Source organism: Lactuca saligna, chromosome 5 (assembly GCF_052625555.1).
Source record: "Lactuca saligna cultivar CGN05327 chromosome 5, ASM5262555v1, whole genome shotgun sequence".
In the NCBI taxonomy this organism is placed as follows: domain Eukaryota; kingdom Viridiplantae; phylum Streptophyta; class Magnoliopsida; order Asterales; family Asteraceae; genus Lactuca; species Lactuca saligna.
In genome coordinates, this window is record NC_136421.1 from 313,504,794 (window position 1) to 313,530,000 (window position 25,207).

Consider the following 25,207-nt stretch of genomic DNA (forward strand, 5'->3'; position numbering starts at 1 on the left):
TTTTTTTTGAACCGGCAAATGAAGAATTATATAAAAATAAAGCCCTAGCAAGTTGCTAAGGAAAATTACATCAAAGAAGGAAAGCAAAACAAAAACATGAGAAATAAAAAAGAACGATTACAACCCGATAAAAGGGTTTAGACACCAATCTGACCACCGAATCGAATCACATTTTCCTTTATATTTGACCCAAATGAACAATGTTAACATAATGATATCCATCAATTTCGTCGGTTGCAGCTTTTTGTTATTGAACACTCTATCATTCCGTGGCTTCCATATACTCCACATAGTTCCATAGAAAATTCCCAACAAGCTCCTTTTTTTTCTTTGGATAATTCCCCCAATTTGATGCATAATCGAGTGTATCGTGAACCGTGAAAAAGTTTGCAGGCTGAATGTTGCACCATTTTAAGATCCATTTCATTATCGTTTTTGCATAAGAGCATTGAATCAACATATGATCTGATGTTTCTTCTGCCTCTCTACAGTGATAACACATTGTGGAGGTTACATTGACACCTCGTTTTGATAAAGCGACAGATGTCGGAATGCGCTCCTGATTTGCTCGCCATATAAAAGTCGACACCTTGATTGGAATCTCCTTCACCCATTCGAACCTCCCGATATCAACAGAACTGCTGTCTAATTTCCTCCTTAATGTGTTGACTTGATAATTGCCATTGCTACTGATAGGGAAAGTCCATTTCAAATCATCACCTTCGTTTGTTGATTGTTTTTCCATTACCATGTTAATTGTGATACCACATTTATCTAAATCTTTTTTGGAACAAGCGATGTTGTTCCAAACCCCAGGTAAGGTTTTTAAGGATAATATGTGATCAGGTTTTCCTTAAAGATTGTGAATGCCGAAGATAGCTTTTGCCCATATTGATTCCGGCTCATAACGAAATCGCCACCACCATTTTACGATCAAAGCCGTATTGAAAGCTTTGATCGAACCGACACCGAGCCCCCCATCACTTTTGTTAGCAATTATCTTATTCCAAGATACCCAGTGTATCTTGGAATTACCCTCTGAACCGCCCCACAAAAAATTCCTTCTTAGTTTTTCAAGCTTGTCGATTATCCCTGCTGGTGCAACAAAAAGAGACATGAAGTATGCGGGCAAATTTCCCAGGACCGATTTTATGAGTGTGAGCCTTCCTCTGAAAGATAGCGTCTTGGATTTCCAAATGGTAAGCTTTTTTTTTGAAACCTTTCAATTACCGGTTGCCAATGTTTCTTTAGCCGCATATTGGCACCAACAGGCACCCCAAGTAGTTGAATGGGAGATTCGATGGTTCGCCCCAAGCGGAGTCGCCCAACGAGCAACTTTTTCAAAGTGTGCCCCGACCCCAAAAACTCACGATTTATTAAAATTGACTTTTAAACCTGATGATACATGGAAGCATCTTAAAATTCTTGCCAAGTTCTTTACGTTGTGCTCCGTCCATTCACCAATAAATAATGCATCGTCGGCATATAATAAATGTGAGACGGTTGGGCCACCCTTTGGGAGTTGTAGCCCTTGAAAAACGCCGTTGTTACAGGCCTCCTTCATTGCAACAGTCAAGCCTTCCATTGCTGCAATGAAAAGAAATGGAGAAAGCGGGTCGCCTTGTCGAACTCCCTTGGATGCTATGAATTCCTTTGTCAGTGTTCCATTTATTAGAACCGATGCTTTTGATGACGTTAGAGAGCCCTTGATCCAACCCCTCCATTTCTCACCAAAGCCCATTTGATACATATTGTTGTCCAGAAATCTCCAATTAACGGAATCAAATGCCTTATCAAAGTCTACTTTGAATAATAACAGCTTCTTTTTTGCTTTTTTCGACATTTATATATATAAATATTCAACGTTTGCTAAATCTGAGAGAAATCCATAAATGTTGTGGGGTTTACCTATTTCTTTTCTTTAACTATTTTCTTTATAATTTTCTACAAGTAGAAAAAAACTATTTTAGTCTAGATACATTAAATACAACTAGAGAATAAAAATAATAATAATAATAACAAACAATATTCTGATAAAGATTTTGTCACAGTAAGATCGGCTAAAGGGGTATATTAACACAACTTTTACACCATACAGTATAAGATGGAAAAATAAGCATTTATCTTCAAATAAAGATTTTGTCTCTTATCCTAGTAATTTTTCATGTTTATAATTTCTCTCCTCAATTATTTTTCATCAAATATTTTTTATCTTTCATAAAATTTTAAGTTAATTTATTGTTATTTTATAAGTTACAATTCCGATCTCTTATTATATTTTAAAGGTAGGTTTTTGATCCTTTACAAAATTTCTTTTTTACAATCTTCTTTTTAATTTATTTCCTTAAGATAATTTTTCAAGTATTATTTTCGTATGTCTACTGCATACATAATTTTTTGCATCAAAACTTTATATTGATACCTTTTTAGTCAATTTGATATGGTATAATCGTCACTATGATATGTATGAAATGTTGACATTTGTGTATTATATTCTATATACGAATTACAAATAAGTTATCTCTCTCTCTCCCCTTCCCCAATATTTCACATTAAAGTTACGCCTTACATAATTTTTTTTTTTTAATTTTCATTTTACTTTTTGAATAAAAACTTTATTTTGATCTTTTATGGTCCACTTGATATTTTATAATCACTATTGTGATTGATGACATTTATAAATGAAAAAATTACATTCACATCCTTTTAAACTTTAAATATTACTTCTATATCTTTATAAACTTTGAAATTACGTATATATTCATCTAAAACTATAAGAATTATGTTTATATCTAAAATCATATTTTTAATTAGATTTATATCAATTTAATATTAAAAAGTTATGTAAAATTCAAAACTATATATAAATTTACCAAATTACCCTTTATAAATTAAATCAAACCTCTTTAATCTATTAATCGTGTACATATCTTTCAATTGAAAGTCTCTTTCATACACCATCCATTTATACCTCATCTGCTTCTCTCTTTTAGCCCTTAATTGGTAATCGACAACCAGGTAAACCATAATGTCGCCTTCGTGCCAAGCTACTTTGAAAAATCGATTCACTATCAACTCCTCATCATTGTAACTTAGGAACACCCTTCCATATTCACGACATCAACACTGTAACCCACCAGTTGAAGCCTCACCCTTAGCCGAAGATGTGTCTCAACCCCTATTTCGTCGGTTTCCCCTACTGCATCAGTAAACATAATTACATAAAACCCCAAGGCGCAACCCTGTGACATCCCCATTTTCACGGCCAGAAAAGACCGATTTTGTTTATGCTTTATAAAAATCAGAGTTCTTCTTTTAATAAAAATGTTGCGGAATTTGTTCCCAGAAAAACACGATAAATACGTTATTAAAACATTTTCGAAGAAACGTATTTTATTCATTTCAAAACGTTTGGGATGTCATCGTTAATATAGAAACATCAGTATAAACAGAACTTAAATTTATTTACACTAGTGATCTACATCTCTTTAAATCTCTCAGTGTAATGTGTCTTCATATCAACACCTGTGATGTAAATAAACTGAGTGGGTCAGGTTGGTAAACCTGGTGAGTACAGAGGGATTTCAATCCCACAATGTTATACCATATATATAGTTTAAAACTCACAAAATATACAATTTCACCATATATATAAACAACTCTTATCTCACCCCGTCGATCCTCACAACGAGGCTATCTATACTCTCGGACCTAAGATTAGTCGTTTTACCTACTCCATACTCCCGGATCAGAAATGAACGAATTTACCAAATCCATACTCTCAGACTAAGGACGAATGACTAATCCATACTCTCGGATTAATGATGAATGATTATGCCTAATCCATACTCTCGGACTAGGGACAATGACTAATCCATACTCTCGGATTAATGATGAATGATTATGCCTAATCCATACTCTCGGACTAGGGACAATGATTATGTCTAATCCATACTCCCGGATAAATGACATATACTAAATTCTATTCTCTGAGTATAACTCACTTGTACTCGTAAGAATATACTACCCAATATTCCTCATATTTAATTTAGGTCTACTCTTTATCCTAAATTATCAAATATAATCAGGTATGTTCTTTAACACGTATTTCAGGCAACATCAATTAACTCGCACATAAACATATAATTAATACTTCAATCAATACTTGTATTAAAATCATGTTCATGAAAGGGACTATGCACTCACATGATAGGTGGTGACTCAGCACTCGGATAGCGCTTCGATACTCTCAAAACAACTTTCCTTCGATAAAACCTAGTACCAATACCACTAGGGTTTAGTCTAACGATAACCGCGACAAATTACTAGTCTGACTATTATTATTATTATTATTATTATTATTATTATTATTATTATTATTATTATTATTATTATATAAGCGTTAAATAACACTCAATATAACTCATAATAATAACCCAAATAATTATTTTAAGGACCTAATAACATTCCTATGATTATTTGAAAGCTATATTAAAAACTGCATAAGCGTAGCACACTTACAATGAATTTTATCGAAAATCGGAACTTAATTGGAGCAGCGTTTCGAAACCGAAAGACTCTTTTTCTCGGGATTCCGAGAGCCTCGGGGCTTCCCTCAGGAGCTAAGGGTTTTAACTAGGGCTTACGGGGGGGGGGGGGGGGTAGAAACCCTAGACAGAGAAAGATTTTAGAGAGAGAATGAGAAATGGTGTGTTTTGCTCGGCAACCCTTGCTTCTATTTATAGCCTCAGCAGCCTCGGTTACGTTGGGCGTAGTTCCGAGGTACGCTGGGCGTAGTTCGCATTGGGCTACTAGATGGCTTCGTACGAGACACGCGTCGGACATCGGCTGGAGCTACGCGGCTTCTTGTGGACCGAGGGTGGCAGTTGTACGCGGTGCGTACTCAGCTTCGAACACTGGGCGTAAGCGAGACTTCGTGGCAATCATCGGATGCGAGGCGTGATCAGCAAGCAACGGTCCAGATCATGCCACGTCATCGATTTAGCAACAGACTTCGCAAATTTCACTCTCGATTTCTAAAAATCGTAACTTTTGCATACGAGCTCCGTTTTTGATGTTCTTTATATCCACACGAAGGTGGGAACGTACTCTACAACTTTCGTTTAGACTCCGTCGGCTAATTTTGGCTCGATTTTAAATTTTGTATTATTAACAGGCCGGGACAGGATTAGTCCGTTAAATTCTCATAACTTCTTCATCCGATGTCCGTTTTCGCCCATCTTTTTCTCGTTACGCTACTCTTATCGAGATCTTCGATTCTCGCTTAGGTCGTGTCGGTTAAAAACCACTAGATCTAACATTCGAATTTCGAGTTGTACACTGCTAATCCGAAACTTCGAAAAATCATAACTTCTTCATACGAAGTCAGATTTGGGTGTTCTTTTTATCGATGTTCTTAGTTTAACACATTATACGACTTTTGTTTAGATCGCTAAGGCTAAATCTCGCTCTATCATAAATTCACTATTTACGTTTCCCGGTATCGTGTCGGTTCCGTCGCGAAACTTCAACGGGTCATAACTTCTTCGTTATAACTCGGATTTCGGCGTTCTTTATATATATGGACACCTTGAGACATATTCTACAACTTGGATCTACGGGAGACACTTATTTTCTCTAAATTGACTAGCCCGGATCTACGGGCGTTACAATTATCTCCCCTTAGGATGATTACGTCCCGGAATCATCAACGAAACAGGGCAGTATAATGACTCCATACGTTATCTCTTCATCCTAGGTAATAATTATAACTTATATATTCCTTCAAGTCTATCTCTTAGACTTATTGACTGTAAGCAGTACTTAATCATGCACCTGCTCTCTACCTCAGGTTAGACTCCAAATTATGATCTATCATCATGTGTTGCATGTTTAGACTCAGGTCTCTTAGATTTAAATTCTAAAATAGACTTTTCCTTCCTTCATGTTCTAATGTGATATAATCACACTTTAACATGTAGCATTTCTAGCTACCAACTTCTTTAACAACGAGCGCGATACTTCTATTGATTGCTTTGATTTCAATCGTTTGGTTTAAGTCGGACGCTACATCAAACTTGGTTCTCTGAACCACGTAACATACTCATCGTAGTCGGTCTCAATTTGATATGACCACTGGGGTCGGAATATCAACAATCTTTTTAGTCATTACCGAAACGATGGTAACGACATACTTGAATAAAACGAAATCAATTACTAGCTTCTTGGTAACCTTGTGACTTTTCCTGACCCAAGTGTGAGTCCTGTGCTTCCGGTAGTATAGGCCTCTACTACCATTCACACCTGCTCATACTCGTCCAAAGTATTGTCCCACAGTTTTTCCAAGTCACCGTACAAGAAAATCACATAACAACTTAACACATCAAATATCAAAATGAAGGTTTTTGTTATTCCTTGAAACTATTACATAGGTGTTCAAGTTCACCCTAGACTATGCCTCTAACGGGCTACATCGTGAGGTAGTATCTACACGATTACTCCATAACTCGATCCTTGGATGTCAAGCCTTCACTCTTGAATCCTCGCACTGTCATCTGCTTCGTCAAGGATCATTTGAAATGCCTCGCCTTTGGCTTTGGCGACACATTTGGCTTTGTAGCCCCTTTGCTCTTTGGGTAGTCTTGCTTGAAGTGTCCTTCTTCACCACACTTAAAGCAGACTTCTCTCTTGGTTGTGCATTCGCTAGCGTAATGACCAGTCTTCCCGCATTTAAAGCATGTCGTATCTTTAGAGCATTTCCCGATGTGCTTCTTTCTGCACTTATCACACCATTACGTTCCTTCTTCAGACTTTGAGATTTTTCTCTTCTCGCTGGACTTTGAAGATCCTTCAAACTTTCTCTTCTCGCCAACCTCCATCTTGCTGGCGGCTCTTCCCTTGATCATATCCTCAACAGACTTGGTATCCCAGATAGCTGCCTCCAGAGTAGGTGCTTGACGCACTGGGACTGCGTACTCCCATGGAAGTCGTTTTGCGTACTTGTCGATTTTCGTCAGCTCATCCGGAACAAGACGCAAGACGAACTCCATCTTCTCTGTGAAGTTGTTGGTGTATTCATCAATAGACTTGCTTCCTTTCTTCAAGGTAAGGAATTGGTTTTCTAGCTCAAGCAAATTTTAGGTTGAGCAGTACTTACGTTTGAACTGCACCAAAAACTCTGCCCATGTCAGTTGTAGGGGCTCATTGGGGCTTAGAGTCTTCCCAAGAGTGTTCCACCAACGAACCGCGCCTCCTCTGAACTGGCGTACGGTAAACGTTGTTTGTAGTTTGCCTCTGCAACCACACGTCATGAAAGCTAACTCCATCTCCGAGATCCAATCCATGACCCCGATCGGATCTTCCTTTCCAGTGAAAGTCGATGTCTTGCAGGTCTGAAAATCCTTGTACTTGCATCCATTCCTCTCGACTTTGTCATCTTGATTGTTCCTTCTAATCACCGGTGGATCAGCTTGACCAACGGTCCTGCTGTCGTTCCCTTCCTCAGATTGCCCGTCATTCAGCTCGGGCTGCTTAATAGGCATCGTAAGTTCCTCTCGAGCTTGTTGAAGTAAACGCCTTGTTTCCTCCATTTGACGATCCAACATCACCTGGATCATCGCTTGCACTCCGACCATCGTTATTGGCTCAGCAACGGCTACCACAACCGGTACCTGCTCAATCACTGGGGGTTGGTTTCTGTTCCCATTTGCGTTCACGTTTCCGCTATGGGTCCTTGCCATCATGATCTACACAACGAATAAGGTGAATCTAGATATTTATTTAGGATTGATGTTTAAATCATCCTTATCACTCCGAAATGTTTATATGCTAGTTCTAATATCGTAGTTAAACGCTTAGAATCCTAAACACATAAGGTTTCCAGATCCGGTTGGCAACAGACCATAGATCCGAACAAATAATAGCATGTCAGGCACAAAACATTTAGCACATAAAAGCATTTTAGGCACAATACCTAAAATAATCTAGTGCTCACACCTCACAATCATCGCTTAGCATTCTAAGTTGAAGTCTAGAAATAAATCCATATTCCTAGTTCGCTTAAACTAATGCTCTGATACCAACTGTGACATCCCCATTTTCACGGCCAGAAAAGACCGATTTTGTTTATGCTTTATAAAATAAAGAGTTCTTCTTTTAATAAAAATGTTGCGGAATTTGTTCCCAGAAAAACATGATAAATACGTTATTAAAACATTTTCGAAGAAACATATTTTATTCATTTCAAAACGTTTGGGATGTCATCGTTAATACAGAAACATAAGTATAAACAGAACTTACATTTATTTACACTAGTGATCTACATCTCTTTAAATCTCTCAGTGTAATGTGTCTTCATATCAACACTTGTGATGTAAATAAACTGAGTGGGTCAGGTTGGTAAACCTGGTGAGTACATAGGGATTTCAATCCCACAATGTTATACCATATATATAGTTTAAAACTCACAAAATATACAATTTCACCATATATATATATATATATATATATATATATATATATATATATATATATATATATATATATATATATATATATATAAACAACTCTTATCCCACCCCGTCGATCCTCACAACGAGGCTATCTATACTCTCGGACCTAAGATTAGTCGTTTTACCTACTCCATACTCCCGGATCAGAAATGAACGAATTTACCAAATCCATACTCTCGGACTAGGGACGAATGACTAATCCATACTCTCGGATTAATGATGAATGATTATGCCTAATCCATACTCTCGGACTAGGGACAATGATTATGTCTAATCCATACTCCTGGATAAATGACATATACTAAATTCTATTCTCTGAGTATAACTCACTTGTACTCGTAAGAATAAACTACCCAATATTCCTCATATTTAATTTAGGTCTACTCTTTATCCTAAATTATCAAATATAATCAGGTATGTTCTTTAACACGTATTTCAGGCAACATCAATTAACTCGCACATAAACATATAATTAATACTTCAATCAATACTTGTATTAAAATCATGTTCATGAAAGGGACTATGCACTCACATGATAGGTGGTGACTCAGCACTCGGACAACGCTTCGATACTCTCAAAACAACTTTCCTTCGATAAAACCTAGTACCAATACCACTAGGGTTTAGTCTAACGATAACCGCGACAAATTAATAGTCTGACTATTATTATTATTATTATTATTATTATTATTATTATTATTATTATTATTATTATTATTATATAAGCGTTAAATAACACTCAATATAACTCATAATAATAACTCAAATAATTATTTTGAGGACCTAATAACATTCTTATAATTATTTGAAAGCTATATTAAAAATTGCGTAAGCGTAGCACACTTACAGTGAATTTTATCGAAAACCGGAACTTAAATGGAGCAGCGTTTCGAAACCGAAAGACTCTTTTTCTCGGGATTCTGTGAGCCTCGGGGCTTCCCTCGGGAGCTAAGGGTTTTAACTAGGGCTTGGGGGGGGGGGTTAGAAACCCTAGAGAGAGAAATATTTTAGAGAGAGAATGAGAAATGGTGTGTTTTGCTCGGCAATCCTTGCTTCTATTTATAGCCTCAGCAGCCTCGGTTACGCTGGGCGTAGTTCGCATTGGGCTACCAGATGGCTTCGTACGAGACACGCGTCGGACATCGGCTGGAGCTACGCGGCTTCTTGTGGACCGAGGGTGGCAGTTGTACGTGGTGCGTACTCAACTTTGAACACTGGGCGTAAGCGAGACTTCGTGGCAATCATCGGATGCGAGGCGTGATCAGCAAGCAACGATCCAGATCATGTCACGTCATCGATTTAGCAACAGACTTCGTAAATTTCACTCTCGACTTCTAAAAATCGTAACTTTTACATACGAGCTCCGTTTTTGACATTCTTTATATCCACACGAAGGTGGGAACGTACTCTACAACTTTCGTTTAGACTCCGTCGGCTAATTTTGGCTCGATTTTAAATTTTGTATTATTAACAGGCCGGGACAGGATTAGTCCGTTAAATTCTCATAACTTCTTCATCCGATGTCCATTTTCGCCCATCTTTTTCTCGTTACGCTACTCTTATCGAGATCTTCGATTCTCGTTTAGGTCGTGTCGGCTAAAAACTACTAGATCTAACATTCGAATTTCGGGCTTTACACTGCTAATCCGAAACTTCGAAAAATCATAACTTCTTCATACGAAGTCAGATTTGGGCGTTCTTTTTATCGATGTTCTTAGTTTAACACATTATACGACTTTTGTTTAGATCGCTAAGGCTAAATCTCGCTCTATCGTAAATTCACTATTTACGTTTCCCGGTATCGTGTCGGTTCCGTCGCGAAACTTCAACGAGTCATAACTTCTTCGTTATAACTCGGATTTCGGCGTTCTTTATATGTATGGAAACCTTGAGACATATTCTAAAACATGGTTAAGATTATTTATTCTAAATAATCTTTTGTCGAAAAGTTGTTTTTGATACTTATTGTCTCTAAATTGACTAGCCCGGATCTACGGGCGTTACAAACCCCAATCCTAATCTCCTAGTGATCTTGAATTGATGTGTTTTTATGTACATTTTGCATGATTCGGTACATACAGTAACATTGTAAGAATTAGAGTATAGAAAACGCTTGGAAATTCTGAAATTGTGTTAAACAATTTCAGATTAAAGTATTTGAGTGGTACTCCCAATATTCTTTAATCAGATAAGACCCGGAGAGACTAGAAGAGAGAATATATTGATGATAGTTTCGAATGTACCAGAAATGGAGACCAAAACCGACTTTTGATCTTTGTCTGAAAATTGTCATATAACAGTTTCAAACTGTCATAAAACCATAAAAAATGACATAATAACAGAAGTTTGGATTGGGATCAAACCAATGGTCAATTCTCTTAAAATCTGATTTTCGACCCTAGCTAGTGGCTCTGCCCCTTGGACCTCGCTCCCAGGGGCGCTGCCCCTGGACCCCCGTTCGTTTAGGGGCTTTGCCCCTAAATGACAGTGTACTTTGAAACTTGATCAAACTTAAACAAATGTCCACTACACACCTTCCTTACTTGTTTAATGTTTATCAAGATCACTTTTGGTCAACAAAACAATCCTATTACACTTAAATAATATTAATGATAACAAATCACCAACAAATATTTTTTCTAGCTAAAACAAGTATTTGGGTGCATAAAACCATAACTTCAAGTACAAGAACGTATTTGAATTCATCTCTAATGCTTTTGATAAAACCTCAATTACAATAAGGTTCTAAAGTTTAACTTTTAAATGCATTTGTTGTTGTTAAAGTTATGTATTTGTACTCGATTTCGCACTTTGTTGGTTTAGATTGTCTTTCTTGGTTTTAAAATATTAAAATTACTGTTTGAATTTGGTTTCGGGTATATATTAGCTTTGTTTATATGTTTGGATTAATATGTCTGATTATTGTTCAGGCAATGTATACATAAATCATGGATGTATCCCTCTTCAACTTGCTCTTGGTAGGATTTTTTATCAGATGGAGGATGTAGTGATGAAGAAGGTACGAACTGATTAGATAATGATCAAATCCAGCACTACTGTGCTAGTAAGAAGACGAGATAGAAACGAAGAACAATGTCTACTAAGCCGCCTTAATTGATTGGAAGAGGTTTAGGATGTTTAATGAAGTACATGATATGTACGTGATATGCCTTTCATTTAAAAGAGGTTTTCGATTTAATTTGTAAAGGGTAATTTGGTAAACTTATATATAGTTTTGAATTTTACATAATTTTTTTAATATTAAATTATATAATTATTATTAAAATATTATTTTTGATATAAACGTAATTATTATAGTTTTAGATGGATATATACGTAATTTGAAAGTTTACAAGGACATATAAGTAATACTTATAATTTAGAAGGATATGAATGAATTTATAAATTACATTCTATATATAAATTGCACATAAGTTATCCACTCATTAAAGTTATGTTTTCATCCATTACATAATTTATTTTCGTTTTTATTAATTTCCTTAAGATATACTTTCAAACTTTATTTCCTTCTGCAGTCTCCACACATAATTATTTGGATCGAAAATTTATTTTGTTTTTGTTGTCCACTTTATATAGTATAATATGTGGACGATGAGCATTTGTAAATCACATTCTACATATGAATTACAAATTAGTTATTATCCACATCAAAGTTATGTTTTGTTTTTATTATTAATAAACGAGTTTTCCGCTGCAAACGCGGAATGACATAAATACTAGTTTTTTATATTTTTCATATACCTTATCTTTAATTATATGTTTGAATATCTTGATATATAATTTAATATTTGTCAACTATGATAGTTTTTAATAAATGAACATTTTTATAATCGTATAAGTTGTTAAAGCTAGGGAAAGTAGGAGGGGCAACGTATCTTATTTTAGGCGAATAGGCGTGTAAGGTGTTTGTTGACTTGTGCCCATCAAATTTCTCAATCATGGTTTGTTGAACATGAAATTTTAAGATTACCAATTTACCTCATTGGTTTTTTGAGTAGCTTGCATTTTAAGTAATTGTAGACAACTACCCGCATAAGAAAGGTAAAGGGGATTGAGATTTTGACTCGTGATCTTTAAGATCGTGTTGATAGACCCATTTAAAGTATATATTTGTTTTTATATTGAAATTGTAAATGGCTGAGTCGCCTTACCTTTACGTTCAACTTATGATATTGTAATTATCCTCATTTTGACTCAAAATGACCGTATTGGAAGAAAGTTATACGCGTTATTTAAAATGATTTGCAATATTAACATGGTTCATATTTATTTATTGCATAGAAAGTTAATACTATCCTACCGTTCAGCTCAAAAGCAAAGTGAAGTCCAAATGGTCCACAAGTCCACCTAAGCCCAAATCTCATAGGTGGCTAGGGTGATTGCTCAAATGAGTTAAGGATGCTTATATAGGTCACAAGTCCAAAAGTTAGGGTTTGGTCATCAGCCACGTACTCCCGGCATACCTTCACGTACGCGATGTTCCTTCGCGATCATTCCTCTATAGTACACTAAACGTACATTTAAGTACGCCCATCGTACAAAAGGGACCATTTACGCAAAATTAATTCATTTAAAGGGGAAACGAAGGATTACCTGATTTGGAGTGTTACGCATAGATAAGAGAGGGAATCAAGGTGGGGTTTGTCACACTCTCTCTCTCTCTCTCTCTGTGTACTTCTATTGTTTTAATTATTAAAATTTTAAAGTATATATTAAAAAATATAAAAATAAAAACAAAATGGTATAATAATCATTTAATTTTTGGAGGGACCATTTACATATAAAAACATGGCGAAAAGAACCACAAAACCAAAAAAATCAAGGTTTTGATGAAACCGGAAAAAATGCATCCCATAAGGACCATTTTTTGCGGTTTGTCTATAATTTTTCTTGTTTGAAACAAACATCAAGATGTAAGAAAAATGATTAACAAATTTATACTTTTTAATTATGTAACATATATTATCAATAACAATTGAGATTATTAACATTTTCTCTATTTGGTTATTATTTTCATCCTCTTCTTATCCTCAGTTGACCCATCCTCCTTAATAAATGAATGTTTTTTTTACCACATGTCAATCTCTCATGAGTTTTGACACTTATCATTTTATGGTATTTTTGAAATAAATATTATCCACTTGTCAATTTTTGGTTTGTTTCAATTTTTAAAATTAAAATCATATATTTATATATATGTAAAGTATTAAATATCATATATATGATATTAAATTGTAATAAATACATTTCTTTATTTCTTATTTTAAAGTTTTACATTAGAAAATATTAAAAAAAAAAAATTTTGTTTACACTTTAATTTTTAATATTTTTTAAAATTAACCTGTGTAATACACGGGGTTCACACCTAGTCTACTATAATAAATGAAAGGTTTTTTTTTGCCATATGTCATCTTCTCCTTCATTTGGACACTTGACATTTTCTAAAATTTTTAAATTTTCTATTTTCCACTTGTTATTTTATTGTATTTTTCATTTTATTAAATTAAAATTCCACATTTAATGTGTAAGGTAATATATGTGTAAAGTATTTATTAGAAAGTGTTTATATATGTAATTTATTCTATACATTAAAGTTTCAATAATTTTAATAACTCAATTTTTTTTTATTTTTCTTATAAATTCAAACTTTTCAAATTGTTAAAATTTCATATATTTTTTTTAATTAAACCCATGTAATACATGTGTATCACACCTAGTTTATATTTACTACAATAGAAGGAACATTATTTTAAGTGTTGAACTTGATTTGCAAGTTTATCATATTTTATAATTATACAATAATATTTAAAAGGTCTAAAGATATAAACTACAAGGTAATTTCTTCTTTTCCACCTTTGTTATCAAACTGTTCACATGAAAAAATGGTAAGTATATTCTTGCACTAAAACTTACTAGCAAATATGGATATCAAAGTTATTCAGAAATAAGAGTAAGAGAATAATAATATACCAAGAATAACTTTATACTAAGCGGGACAAACATGATTAATTTTAAAACTTACGAAGTACTGGATACAATTAGATTCTTTATGTTTTATTCGGGTCAAATTTGATTAATTTTAAAACTTATGAAGTACTAAATATAATTCGATTCTTTATGCTCGAATCTTCATGTTTTTCATCCATATTTTAAAATTTAATTTTCATGCACAAATCATGTGGCATAGATGTTCAACATTTGCCTTTTGGTTTAGAAATGAAAGGAAAATGTAATATGGGGCTATCATCTTGAACAAAAGAGATGATGTTTGTCAAGACAATAGTTATACACTTATATGTACTTAAAACTCAAAAATAAAGTGGCTCGCCATGCTAACTATATTTCCCCAATCGTTGGTAGCATCATAGTTTTTGAAAATGAAATAAACGAGACATGCCGAATTATATGTATACTGAAATTGAAAATACTAAAATAACGAAATAAATACTAATACCATCAATCATATATAATTTTTAAGTTTGAATAAATAACAAATTCATTTAAACCAAAAAAATGAACTTGTTTTAGAACCGGACACAATTGGTTTTTTGGTTCAGTTTAAATTGGTTTTATCCTATGATCCTATTCCTACCCTAAAAAAAAAAAAAAAAAAAAAAATAAAATAAAAGATAAAAATAAAAAATAAAATGTAGACTGTAGGGGACTGTTTGTACGCTTTATGAAGTTAAAGGGGGCCTAAAGTCAAATTACTTTCAAATTCATCACCTATTCCCGGCCCCTTTCTATAAATTTAAGCAAGACTCCTTGCCTGACTGGCCCATATGATCACCGTACAATTTTCACCGCCGAACGCCGGAGAAAAAGTTTGCGCGTCATTTAATACGGAGGCGAATTTTTGTTATTGTAATAAAGGCAATGGGAAACGTCGCCCTAGATACATTGATGTCGGATTTCCTCCAAAAGTCCGGCGGCGTTGCCGTAATTGATGGAGGGCTCGCGACGGAGCTTGAACGATATGGTGCCGACCTTAACGATCCGCTCTGGAGCGCAAAGTGTCTCCTGAATTCTACTCATCTTATTCGTCAGGTATACAAAACCTCACTACTATTTTGTTGATGCTTGAATGGACACACTTACATGAGTAAGCTCCATGAAATGAGTTTTTTTTTTTCGTACTTTCACAAATATGTACTCTCTGCTTTCTAGGTTTCTCATTTATTTGATAGACTATTAAGAAATAGTATCGAATTACGAAACAGTTCCTGAAGCGTTTTGGTAGTGACGCCGAGCTCTTACAGAACGTAATCGTACTCTTAATAACTGAAACGAGTTAATAATCTCCTTTTCAGTACTATGTTATATATTGTAATGAAAAAAAAAAACGATTATACAAGTGTTCACGAACTAATTTATATGCGAATTGCAATGAGCAACTTGTGTAGAATCACAGTAATCTTAGTCGATAATTACAGTTTTGGAGTTAACTGACTTGGTTTCTGATTATTATTCATCTTCTTAGAGGAGCGAAAGTTAGCTGGAGAGTTTTCAGAGGAGTAAGCACATTTATCAACCCTAGAGTAACCTTAGTCGTTCAACCAGAGAGGATTGTTTGCTAAAATCTCTTTCCCAGGCGACTAACTGACATCATACTGAAATATGAACATTTTCACTATATTTGTGTCCTTTCCTCAGTGTACTCATCTGTTTGGAAGTTTAGGTACACCTTGATTATCTTGAAGCTGGTGCAGATATAATAATAACATCATCTTATCAGGTATAACAAAGTGGTTGTTGTTTAGCATAGCATTCATATGAGCATATCTCTCAAGTCTCACCTTTCTTGAATTGGACATGGACAGGCAACAATTCAGGGGTTTGAGGCAAAAGGCTATTCTCCAGAAGATGGTGAATCCATGCTGAGAAAAAGTGTAGAAATTGCACATGAAGCAAGGGATATATACTATGAGAGATGTCTTGAATCTTCTAGTGATTGTGATTGTAGAATTCTCAAGCATCGTCCTATCTTAGTGGCTGCATCTGTAGGGAGTTATGGGGCATATCTGGCTGATGGTTCTGAATACAGGTGATAAGCTTATTGTTATCACTTATCAGTTGCATATTAGTGTTTATGTTTAACAATTGTATCTTTTCTCATACAGTGGGGACTATGGTGACTCAATGGATTTGGAATTCCTGAAGGGTTTTCACCGAAGAAGAGTTCAGGTTTTAGCTGAATCTGGTGCTGATCTGATTGCATTTGAAGTTGTGCCAAATAAGCTCGAAGCACAGGTATATAGCAATATACTTGGTTTATTTTGAAATAGAACAAACTCAAAACCAAAAAAGTGTTTAGATTTATGGTAATAAGTAGTATTGAACAGGCTTTTGCTGAGCTTCTAGAAGAAGGCATTATACATATTCCTGCATGGTTTGCCTTTAATTCCAAAGATGGTGTAAATGTGGTGAGTGGTGATTCCGTGGCTGAATGTGCTGCAATAGCTGATTCCTGCAACAAAGTTGTGGCTGTTGGAATCAATTGCACCCCTCCTAGATTTATCACTGCTCTAATTTCAACTATAAAAAAGGTATGAGTCAAGAAAGTCAAAACTGTTTTGATTGACCAAATGGAATGGAATGATATGTTAGTTTGTTGTCTTCCTCAATCAGGCAACAACGAAACCGATACTTATATATCCCAACAGTGGTGAAACTTATGATGCTCAACGAAAGCAGTGGGTGGTAACTACTACTTCATCTTTATTTATTTATTTATTTATTATTTTTTACCTATTTGATTGAACCAAATGGAATGGAATGATATTTATAGAAAAATAGCGGAGTTCCAGATGAAGATTTTGTTTCAAACGTGAACACATGGTGTGAGATGGGGGCATCACTGATTGGAGGCTGCTGCAGAACTACACCCGACACCATTAGAGCCATTTATAGGGCTCGTTCCACCAGATCCGAATCTTCAAACTGAAATTTATATACATATGATTGATGATCAAAACCACATATTAAAGGTTTCTTAGTCTTTCTTCTGTTTTATGACTTTAGAATGCACCAATTTTGAAATTTTACTATGTAACTGATGGATGTTTGAATTGAATGATTTTAAGGTGCTAACTTACATGTTATGTTTGAACGGATCAAGTAACTCTAAATTGATTTCTGTTGACAATTTGATATGAAAACCCAAACTAAATCAAAATTCAATCCGAATACACCAAATTACAATTCGATTTATATTACTTTAACGTTAACAATTAACCATATATAGTTTTCAAGTTTTAAATGCAAAACTATTCGTTTTTTAATAGATGTATTAAAGGGTATTGATTTTTATTTTGACTTTTTTATTGGTACGTTAGGTAATTGGGCAATGTTTAGATTCTAGATAAGGTAAGTTAGGCCATCAGATCATGTTTAGATTCCAGATAAAGTGCAATATGTACAAACCATATTGAAAAATATTTGAAAGGGTTTTTGTGCTAGAGACTCTACTAACTTTTTCAATTGGTTTTAAAAGCTCATTATTATTTTATTTGGCCTTTTATAGACCCTAAATTCGAATTTTACTTGTCATTTTTACCACTAACATAAAAATTGACATACTACTACCCGTTATAATGAATTGATAGTGCATAGGTGGAACACATTTTAAGAAGCTAGTATGCATGCCCTAAATGAAGACAACATCTACAATATCGTTTCCTATTTTTAACATATCTTTGTCTGCTCTCGAACCCTTAAGAAGCGATTCATCTTCATCTTCGATGGCATACTTAGCCGGATCAAGCTTTGTGAACGACACTGTTGTAGCTACTAGGGATCGTGATAACAACTTGTGTAATTGTCGTCATCCTCCAAAGGTCACCGTAGAAAGGATGTTGATGTCTAATAAGAATCCAACTCGTAGATTTCGCAACTGTGTTGACTCTTTGGTAAGCATCTTCTTCTTTAGGGTTTGTTGTCTACAATGTGGAGTTATGGGTTATAAAATCTTGTGCGATAATGTTGAGGTTAGGGTTTATGTTGTTGATACAGTCGATAGTGGAAATGGGGATGTTCTTGTTTGTGTAACTGGCTATGTATTTTTTTGTAGGTGGAGATGGAAGCTAAGAAGTGTAAATACTTCAATTGGATCGATGGTGAGATGACATCACACTACAAGCATGCCTTTATCAATCTCAAGTATGAGTTGTAACTTATGAAAGACACCAATTACACTGACAGACTGGAGGTAAGGGTAGCTTTGTTGGAGAACTTGAATGTTGAAATCACTACTGCTAAAGACATTGTAGATGGTGAGTTTGCCATGACAGTTGAAGATGACAAACAGTTGAGTGGTGAATTGAAGTTCGTGAGGACGAAGTTCGGGATTGCTATGATGGTGCTTGTGCTTCTTGTTGGTGTGTTGCTGATGCAGAAATCAAATGTGTTGGGATATGGATGGTATTATGATGGGGGTGTTTTTTGGTGGTTTCGATGTTCTCCCTTTTTGTAAACATGGCTTGGGGATAGGGATAGAAGATAACTGACTTTTGGTGATTTGGATAGTTGTTGGTATTTGTAGGGATGTAAATGCCCCTTGTATTTTAACATATTTTTGTATGCCTATGTGCTTTTGTATTTAATGGAAACAAGCATCTTTCTAGTATGTGCTTTTGTATGCCTATGTGCTTTTGCAAGTTTGGTCTTCAAAATTCTCTCAGAAGGCTTTCTTGTTCTAACAGCACCACTCACGCCCCTTGAATTAACCTATAATACACAAAATTACCATATTATCCTTCAACTAAGATATTACTTAAAAGTGTATAAAGCATGGTGCAAACCATACCCTTTTTTACGACCATTCACTCCACCACCTGACATTGGAACATCATGCAGTCCACCACCTTCACCATCTACACCTCCATGCAGTCCACCACCTTCACCACCTACACCTCCATTCACTCCTCCTGCACCTCTTAACCTACAAAATCTTATACAAGATCACATGTCAACTATTGCTTTGCTCAAATAACAACATAATTACAATTCACCTGGTTAGTCTTGCTTTTCTTTGTTTTTTTCACTATGAGCTTAGTTGGCTTATTTGTTGATTTGCAAGTCACATTGTTATGGCTAAACATATGATAAACACTGTACACAATGGCTTTACCCTTCTTTGATACCTTGTGCTTCCCCATCCTCTATGAGACATTTCTCTTCCTTTTAACAGCAGATCTTCCAGGCATCCTTCTTCTTTGGGGAGGTAATGGTGGGGTAAACGATGTCTGTAGCCACATGTTACTACCATTCATAGGCAAGATATTGTTCAGGTATGTTTTATTGTAATTTGACCTACAAAAAATAGGATTAACAAAAGTCTCAACATCCCATTCAGAAATAAGATTGTAGCACCTGAATGTGCACACCCACATCCATTCAGTTGCCATAACCTACAAGAACATGTTCTGTTGTCAAGATCTATATCATAAGTTTGCCCTTCATTTATAGTCTCAAACTTGTTTAATCCACTTGGGAGCACTTGCATGTACTTAACTTCAATCTTTAAACCATTCAGCAACTGCCTGATGGCAGGAGTTACCTCCTTTGACCATTTTTTGTGTTTCAAGTTATACATCCTCTCTATTATATATAACATCAACTCCTCCAACAAAGTGATAATAGGTTTCCTTCTGGCTTCCACAATTATTGCATTAAAGATCTTTGACAGACCATTCTCCACGGCAACACAAGCCCTGCCGACCTCATAAAATGCCCTTGACCAAGTCTTTAGATCCATTTCCATCAAATGGTTACGGGCTTCTGGGATTAATTTTTCCATTTCTTTCATGAACATATTGAAAGACTCTGGTGTTGTTGCATTAAAGGCCTTCCAAAAAAGGTTCTCAAAAATAGCCCCTGCAAACCTTTTCTTAAAGTTTCCAACAATGTGTCTGGAACATTATCTATGCTCAGCATAAGGAAGCTGTAACACCCCAAAAATACGAGCCAAAAATTTCATTTTGAAAACACATATTTAGCAAAACATTCGAATTAAAGCGTTTACTGATCATAACATTTTATAAAGATATCGCATGTCTGGAAAACATTTCATAAAACATAATAATGACAGAGTACAAATCCTCAGGAAGATCTCATGATGCGGAATACGGAGCATGTGTGTGATGGGTCGCTACCGCGCCAACTCTTTCCCCTTCGAAGAAGAGGTACCTGAAACCAAAACTGAAAACTGTAAGCACGAAGCTTAGTGAGTTCCCCCATCATACCGCATACCATACAATCACATATCATACATATTGCCAGACATTTCTGGGGTGCCCGACCTACCCGGTACGACCATTATGGGGTGCCGACCTACCCGTATCAAGCCATTCTGGGGTGCTGACTACCCATGTCAATCCATTCTGGGGTGCTGACTACCCTTCGGTCCTGACGACCGAACCTCGGGGACTATTTCACCCCCTACTGCTACTATCACATATATCATAACATAACATATTATCAGACATATCTGGGGTGCCTGAACTACCCTTCGGTCCTAGCAACCGAACTCGGGGACTAGTCCCCCCTACTACCTCTATTGCATATAACATAACAAGCCAGCATGCAAACATATCATCACATACTGTCAGACGTATATGGGGTGTCTGACTACCCTTCGGTCCTAACAACCGAACTCTACAACTATCACATACAACATATCATGCTAGCATATAACATATCAGGTAGTAGCAAACCTAGATGATATCACAAAGACAATCATCTATCATACATCTCCTACTGGTGGGCCGGCATTGTGGTCTTAGACCCACCGCTACTAGAAGGTAACTCACCTCGTAGTAGCTGATGATCTGTGTGGGAATGGTCTATCTGCTGCTGCTGCTCCGGAAATCCTCCGGCTGTAATTCCCACCAAACACTTAGTCAAATACTGCTAACCCCCTCAGGGTAAATTGTCCATTTACCCTTAACAAGTCATGAGTCAAGACACAGTCAACTGCCAGTTGAGCAGACTCGCTGAGTTGGCTTGCCAACTCGTCGAGTCCCTTTCTCTATACCCAAGTCCAATAGTCCTTCATCCTACTTGCCTCTTCCATTGCAAATCAGGGTTGAAAATGGAATGGATCTCAACAACTTCTTTTTCAACTTCATTGTCACTAGTATCTCCTTCAGGAGGACATAACTTATTAAGAAACTCATCCCCACTTGTCTTGTTCAAGGGTGTGTTGTCTTGGTCAATGACTTCATCTTCAAGACCTACATTGGTATGAGTTCCATCAGAGACAATGTTTCCTTCATTTCTATCCCACCCTCATCTTCAAGGCCACTTTCATCTTCACTAATAACTAGATTCATGTCATCATCCCACCATTCCTCCAAACCATTCCCATTACGATCAACACAAATTGAAATTTCCCCATACTCATACCCGGTATCTATAAACTATGCATAATCCAAGTCATCTACAATGGGACGAATCCCTCCAGATAAAGGATTGTTAGGTATGCAATAGTAAAGGTTTTCAAACTCTCCCCCCTATAACTCTTCCAAGAAAAGAAAAACAATCATTGCATCCATATCTGCCTAATCAACGCCAGTAAAGAGGAATTGACTCCCACCAACATATCCACAAGGATGTCGCACAAATACACAATTGTAGTGTAGATGAACTCTCAGATGGACAACTTCATTTTCGTTCCCAACCATGCAAAAGTGTAACAAAACTCAGAGAGTATAATATCTTCGACAACAACAGTGTAATCTGAATAGTGGCTTAGATGGTTAAAAACCCTAGTTCGACATCTTCCTTCCTCTTCTTATATACCACATGATATATCGTAGAGTTTTTAAATCCAATGGTCGTGTTGCATGTTCGACTATATGTCACTTCGCCTTCAGCACTCCAAAAGCACGTTCCTCATCCTTACATGCTCCTTCTTGTCTTCTCTTAAAAAAATTGTCTCGTTCTTCAACTGGGTGGCGGAATGTCTTCACAAATGTGGAATACTGAGGATATATTCCATCTGTAAGGTAATACTCATATTTGTATTCGTTTCCATTTACCGTGAAAGGAGCATCCGAGGCTTTTCCATTCAAAAGATCGTCGAATATTGGCGAGTGATCAAGAACGTTGACGTCGTTGTTGGAACTTGCAACCCCAAAAAATGCATGCCAAATCCACAAATCTTGAGAAGCGACAACCTTTAACACCAACGAAGGTGATCCGTGATGACCACTTGCATATTGCCCTTTCCATGCTACCAGACAAGTTTTCCATTTCCAGTGTGTGCAATCAATGCTTCCTATCATTCCGGGAAACCCATGGCGTTCTTCATGCGCCACATACAATTCTTGCAAACCATGTAACGAAGGTTTCCGCAAATACACGTCTCCAAAAGTTTCAACAACGTCCCTTGACAATGTATACAAACTCTCTCTTGCGGTTCTTTCGGACATTCTCATATAGTCGTCCATGGTGTCAGGTGACTCCCCCATAGCCATCAAACAAATGGCCGCAACACATTTCTGCAACGTTGTAAACCCTCGTCTATCTCTAGCATCATATCTTAATTGAAAAAATTTGTACCTAAACATAAATAAACTATAGTTTAAAAATATATTGCATATGTTGTAAAATTAAAGAAACATGTAGTACATTTTTATTTATTTTGTATAAAAGTATAGTACAGAAGCGATACCGGCTTTCCAAGGCGTTGATGATTCGTAAGAACACATCCCTACTCAAACGAAATCTTCTTTTAAAGTCATTCGCTCCGTATACATAATTATCCGCAAAGTAATCGCGATATAGATGTTCGTGTCCTTCCTCGCGATTTCTGTTTAACATCACACGTCTTGTTAGTAGCGGGGCTGAGTCTAATTGTAACAGGTCGGTAGTGTAATAATGATACACCATCCTAAAGAAAATATCATCATCTGAATAATTGGACGAGTCGAAAGATCCATATTTTTTTTTGAAGATAATTGATAATATGTAGAGAGAAGAGAAAATATGTGAAATTTTTTATAAAATGGTAGGTATTTATAGGGTATAAATGGTTTTTTTAATAGTTAATTTTTTTTATAACCGTTGCATTTTAAACGTTATCAAATGTAAAAATTTCCTCGTTGCATCTTGTCGCCTTGGCCATGAGATCCACCCTCGACGAGCAAAAATGAATAGGGGGGGGGGGTGTTCCCCGTGTCATAACGTCGTTGAGGGGTGCCACCTCAACCCCCGTTGCTTCTCGTTGGACCCTTACCGGATGGTCTTAAAACTCTTAAATTCCCCAGTGCTCGAGGAAGTACACCAATAAACTTATTGTCATTTAGCTTTAGTGTTAACTGCTCTAAGGAATTACAAACTATGGATTTGGAATGACACAATATAACCAATTTCAGGTTTAAAATTAATTTTTTTAAAATTTTCTTTCTTATTAACCCTCAAGAATAATGTTTAACAAAATAGCCCTTACAAATTTGATGAACTCATTCGTAACAAAAAAAAAATCACTTTAAGTTTAAATCAAATACCCAAAGGCAAATTGGATGACTCATTTATAACAAATGTTTTTTTGACGGGAAGAAACTGTATATGTGATGCTTGAGATTAGGTTGTCAAAACCTTAACAACACACGTGCTAGTAAAACTATTTAAGTCTAATATAAGATTTTGAAATATTAGTTTAAACTGTAGTTATTGAAAAAGTTGTATGAAATATCAATCTCTAGAACACTATAAGTTTCATATTATTAGAAATCAGACTTTTTGATATGATTTTCTTTTAGTCCGAAACAAAGCATTCGCATACAATGATCATTTTTACAAACATTCAAAATGTTGGTTAGCTTCTTTATCCCATATGTTATTGTGGACATTTTCATGAGTATTATTGTTATTTTTTTTTTTTTGTGAAAACCACAAATTTAGTCAAATCCGTTAACCATTTGCAAAAGAATAATAAAAACTTAAGGAAATAATCTCAATAACTGTCGCAATCACAGATGAGTCATAATGGGTTGTAGTTTTGTAAGTCCACTTATGGTTTCGTCATTTGTATAAAAAGTCGATTTGATGATTTTACAAAGAATAAAATCGTAGTTGACATCTAACCAACTTTGGTTTACTATAATCCAATTGCAATTATTATTTTATTTTTATAAATATTTCCAATAGAAGTCTAACATTTTGGCTATCATTTACAACATTGCTAGAAGAATTTTTTTTTTTTAAATAAATCAATCATTAGGATAATTTTTCATCTGAAAGTGTAATTTTTCTTTTCAAAGTGTAAATATTTTGGATAAGTGGCTACTAGTATGACCAAATAGGTAGCTTAACAAAATCCTATCCCAATGTTATCATATACTTAGTTTTTAGCTATTGTTTGACAAATGGTTAAAAATAAGGATGCGGTCAAAAAACGAATAAACCATCCGAACCAAATTAGGAATAGGTTAATCGATTCGAATTATTCAGGTTCCGAGTGGCTAACCGAAAACATATAAACTTAATGGGTTTGATTATGGTTCAAGAATTTTCGTTTAAATGGATTAACCTAAATAAGATTTTTTAAAAAAAAAAAAAAAAAAAACCCCTCAATATTCCATTGTTTGGGGTGGAGGGTACAAAAGGAGCAAGCGAGAAACGACACCAAAAAACCCTCGATATTCCCTCGACGTTGTCATCAATCGCACATC

At 35.5% G+C, this 25,207-nt stretch overlaps 3 protein-coding genes across 3 annotated transcripts; 1 reads left to right on the forward strand and 2 right to left on the reverse strand.

The window, feature by feature from the left end:
- Positions 1 to 262: 262 nt before the first annotated feature.
- On the reverse strand, positions 263 to 751 carry LOC145047072 (uncharacterized). The gene has a single exon (XM_078995318.1). It carries the CDS (start codon positions 749 to 751, stop codon positions 263 to 265), a length of 489 nt encoding a protein of 162 aa, XP_078851444.1.
- A 14,538-nt stretch (positions 752 to 15,289) lies between these two features.
- LOC145048630 (homocysteine S-methyltransferase 2-like) lies at positions 15,290 to 17,621 on the forward strand. The gene is made up of 7 exons (XM_078997175.1): positions 15,290 to 15,578; positions 16,210 to 16,266; positions 16,352 to 16,575; positions 16,652 to 16,781; positions 16,874 to 17,077; positions 17,160 to 17,231; positions 17,320 to 17,621. The coding sequence occupies exons 1-7, from the start codon at positions 15,408 to 15,410 to the stop codon at positions 17,473 to 17,475; spliced, it is 1,014 nt and encodes a 337-aa protein (XP_078853301.1). The 5' UTR covers positions 15,290 to 15,407; the 3' UTR covers positions 17,476 to 17,621.
- Positions 17,622 to 22,390: 4,769 nt separating this feature from the next.
- Positions 22,391 to 23,002, reverse strand: LOC145047073 (uncharacterized). The gene has a single exon (XM_078995320.1). The coding sequence runs from the start codon at positions 23,000 to 23,002 to the stop codon at positions 22,391 to 22,393; it is 612 nt and encodes a 203-aa protein (XP_078851446.1).
- Positions 23,003 to 25,207: the final 2,205 nt, after the last annotated feature.

Bases quoted from the DNA above. Each gene is read 5' to 3' on its own strand.
- LOC145048630 (XM_078997175.1), top strand. From the start codon at position 15,408: ATGGGAAACGTCGCCCTAGATACATTGATGTCGGATTTCCTCCAAAAG. The intron at 15,579-16,209 runs GTATACAAAACC...TTGGAAGTTTAG, and splicing joins CTACTCATCTTATTCGTCAG to GTACACCTTGATTATCTTGA. The intron at 17,232-17,319 runs GTAACTACTACT...TGATATTTATAG, and splicing joins CTCAACGAAAGCAGTGGGTG to AAAAATAGCGGAGTTCCAGA.
- LOC145047072 (XM_078995318.1), bottom strand. From the start codon at position 751: ATGGTAATGGAAAAACAATCAACAAACGAAGGTGATGATTTGAAATGG.
- LOC145047073 (XM_078995320.1), bottom strand. From the start codon at position 23,002: ATGGGGGAGTCACCTGACACCATGGACGACTATATGAGAATGTCCGAA.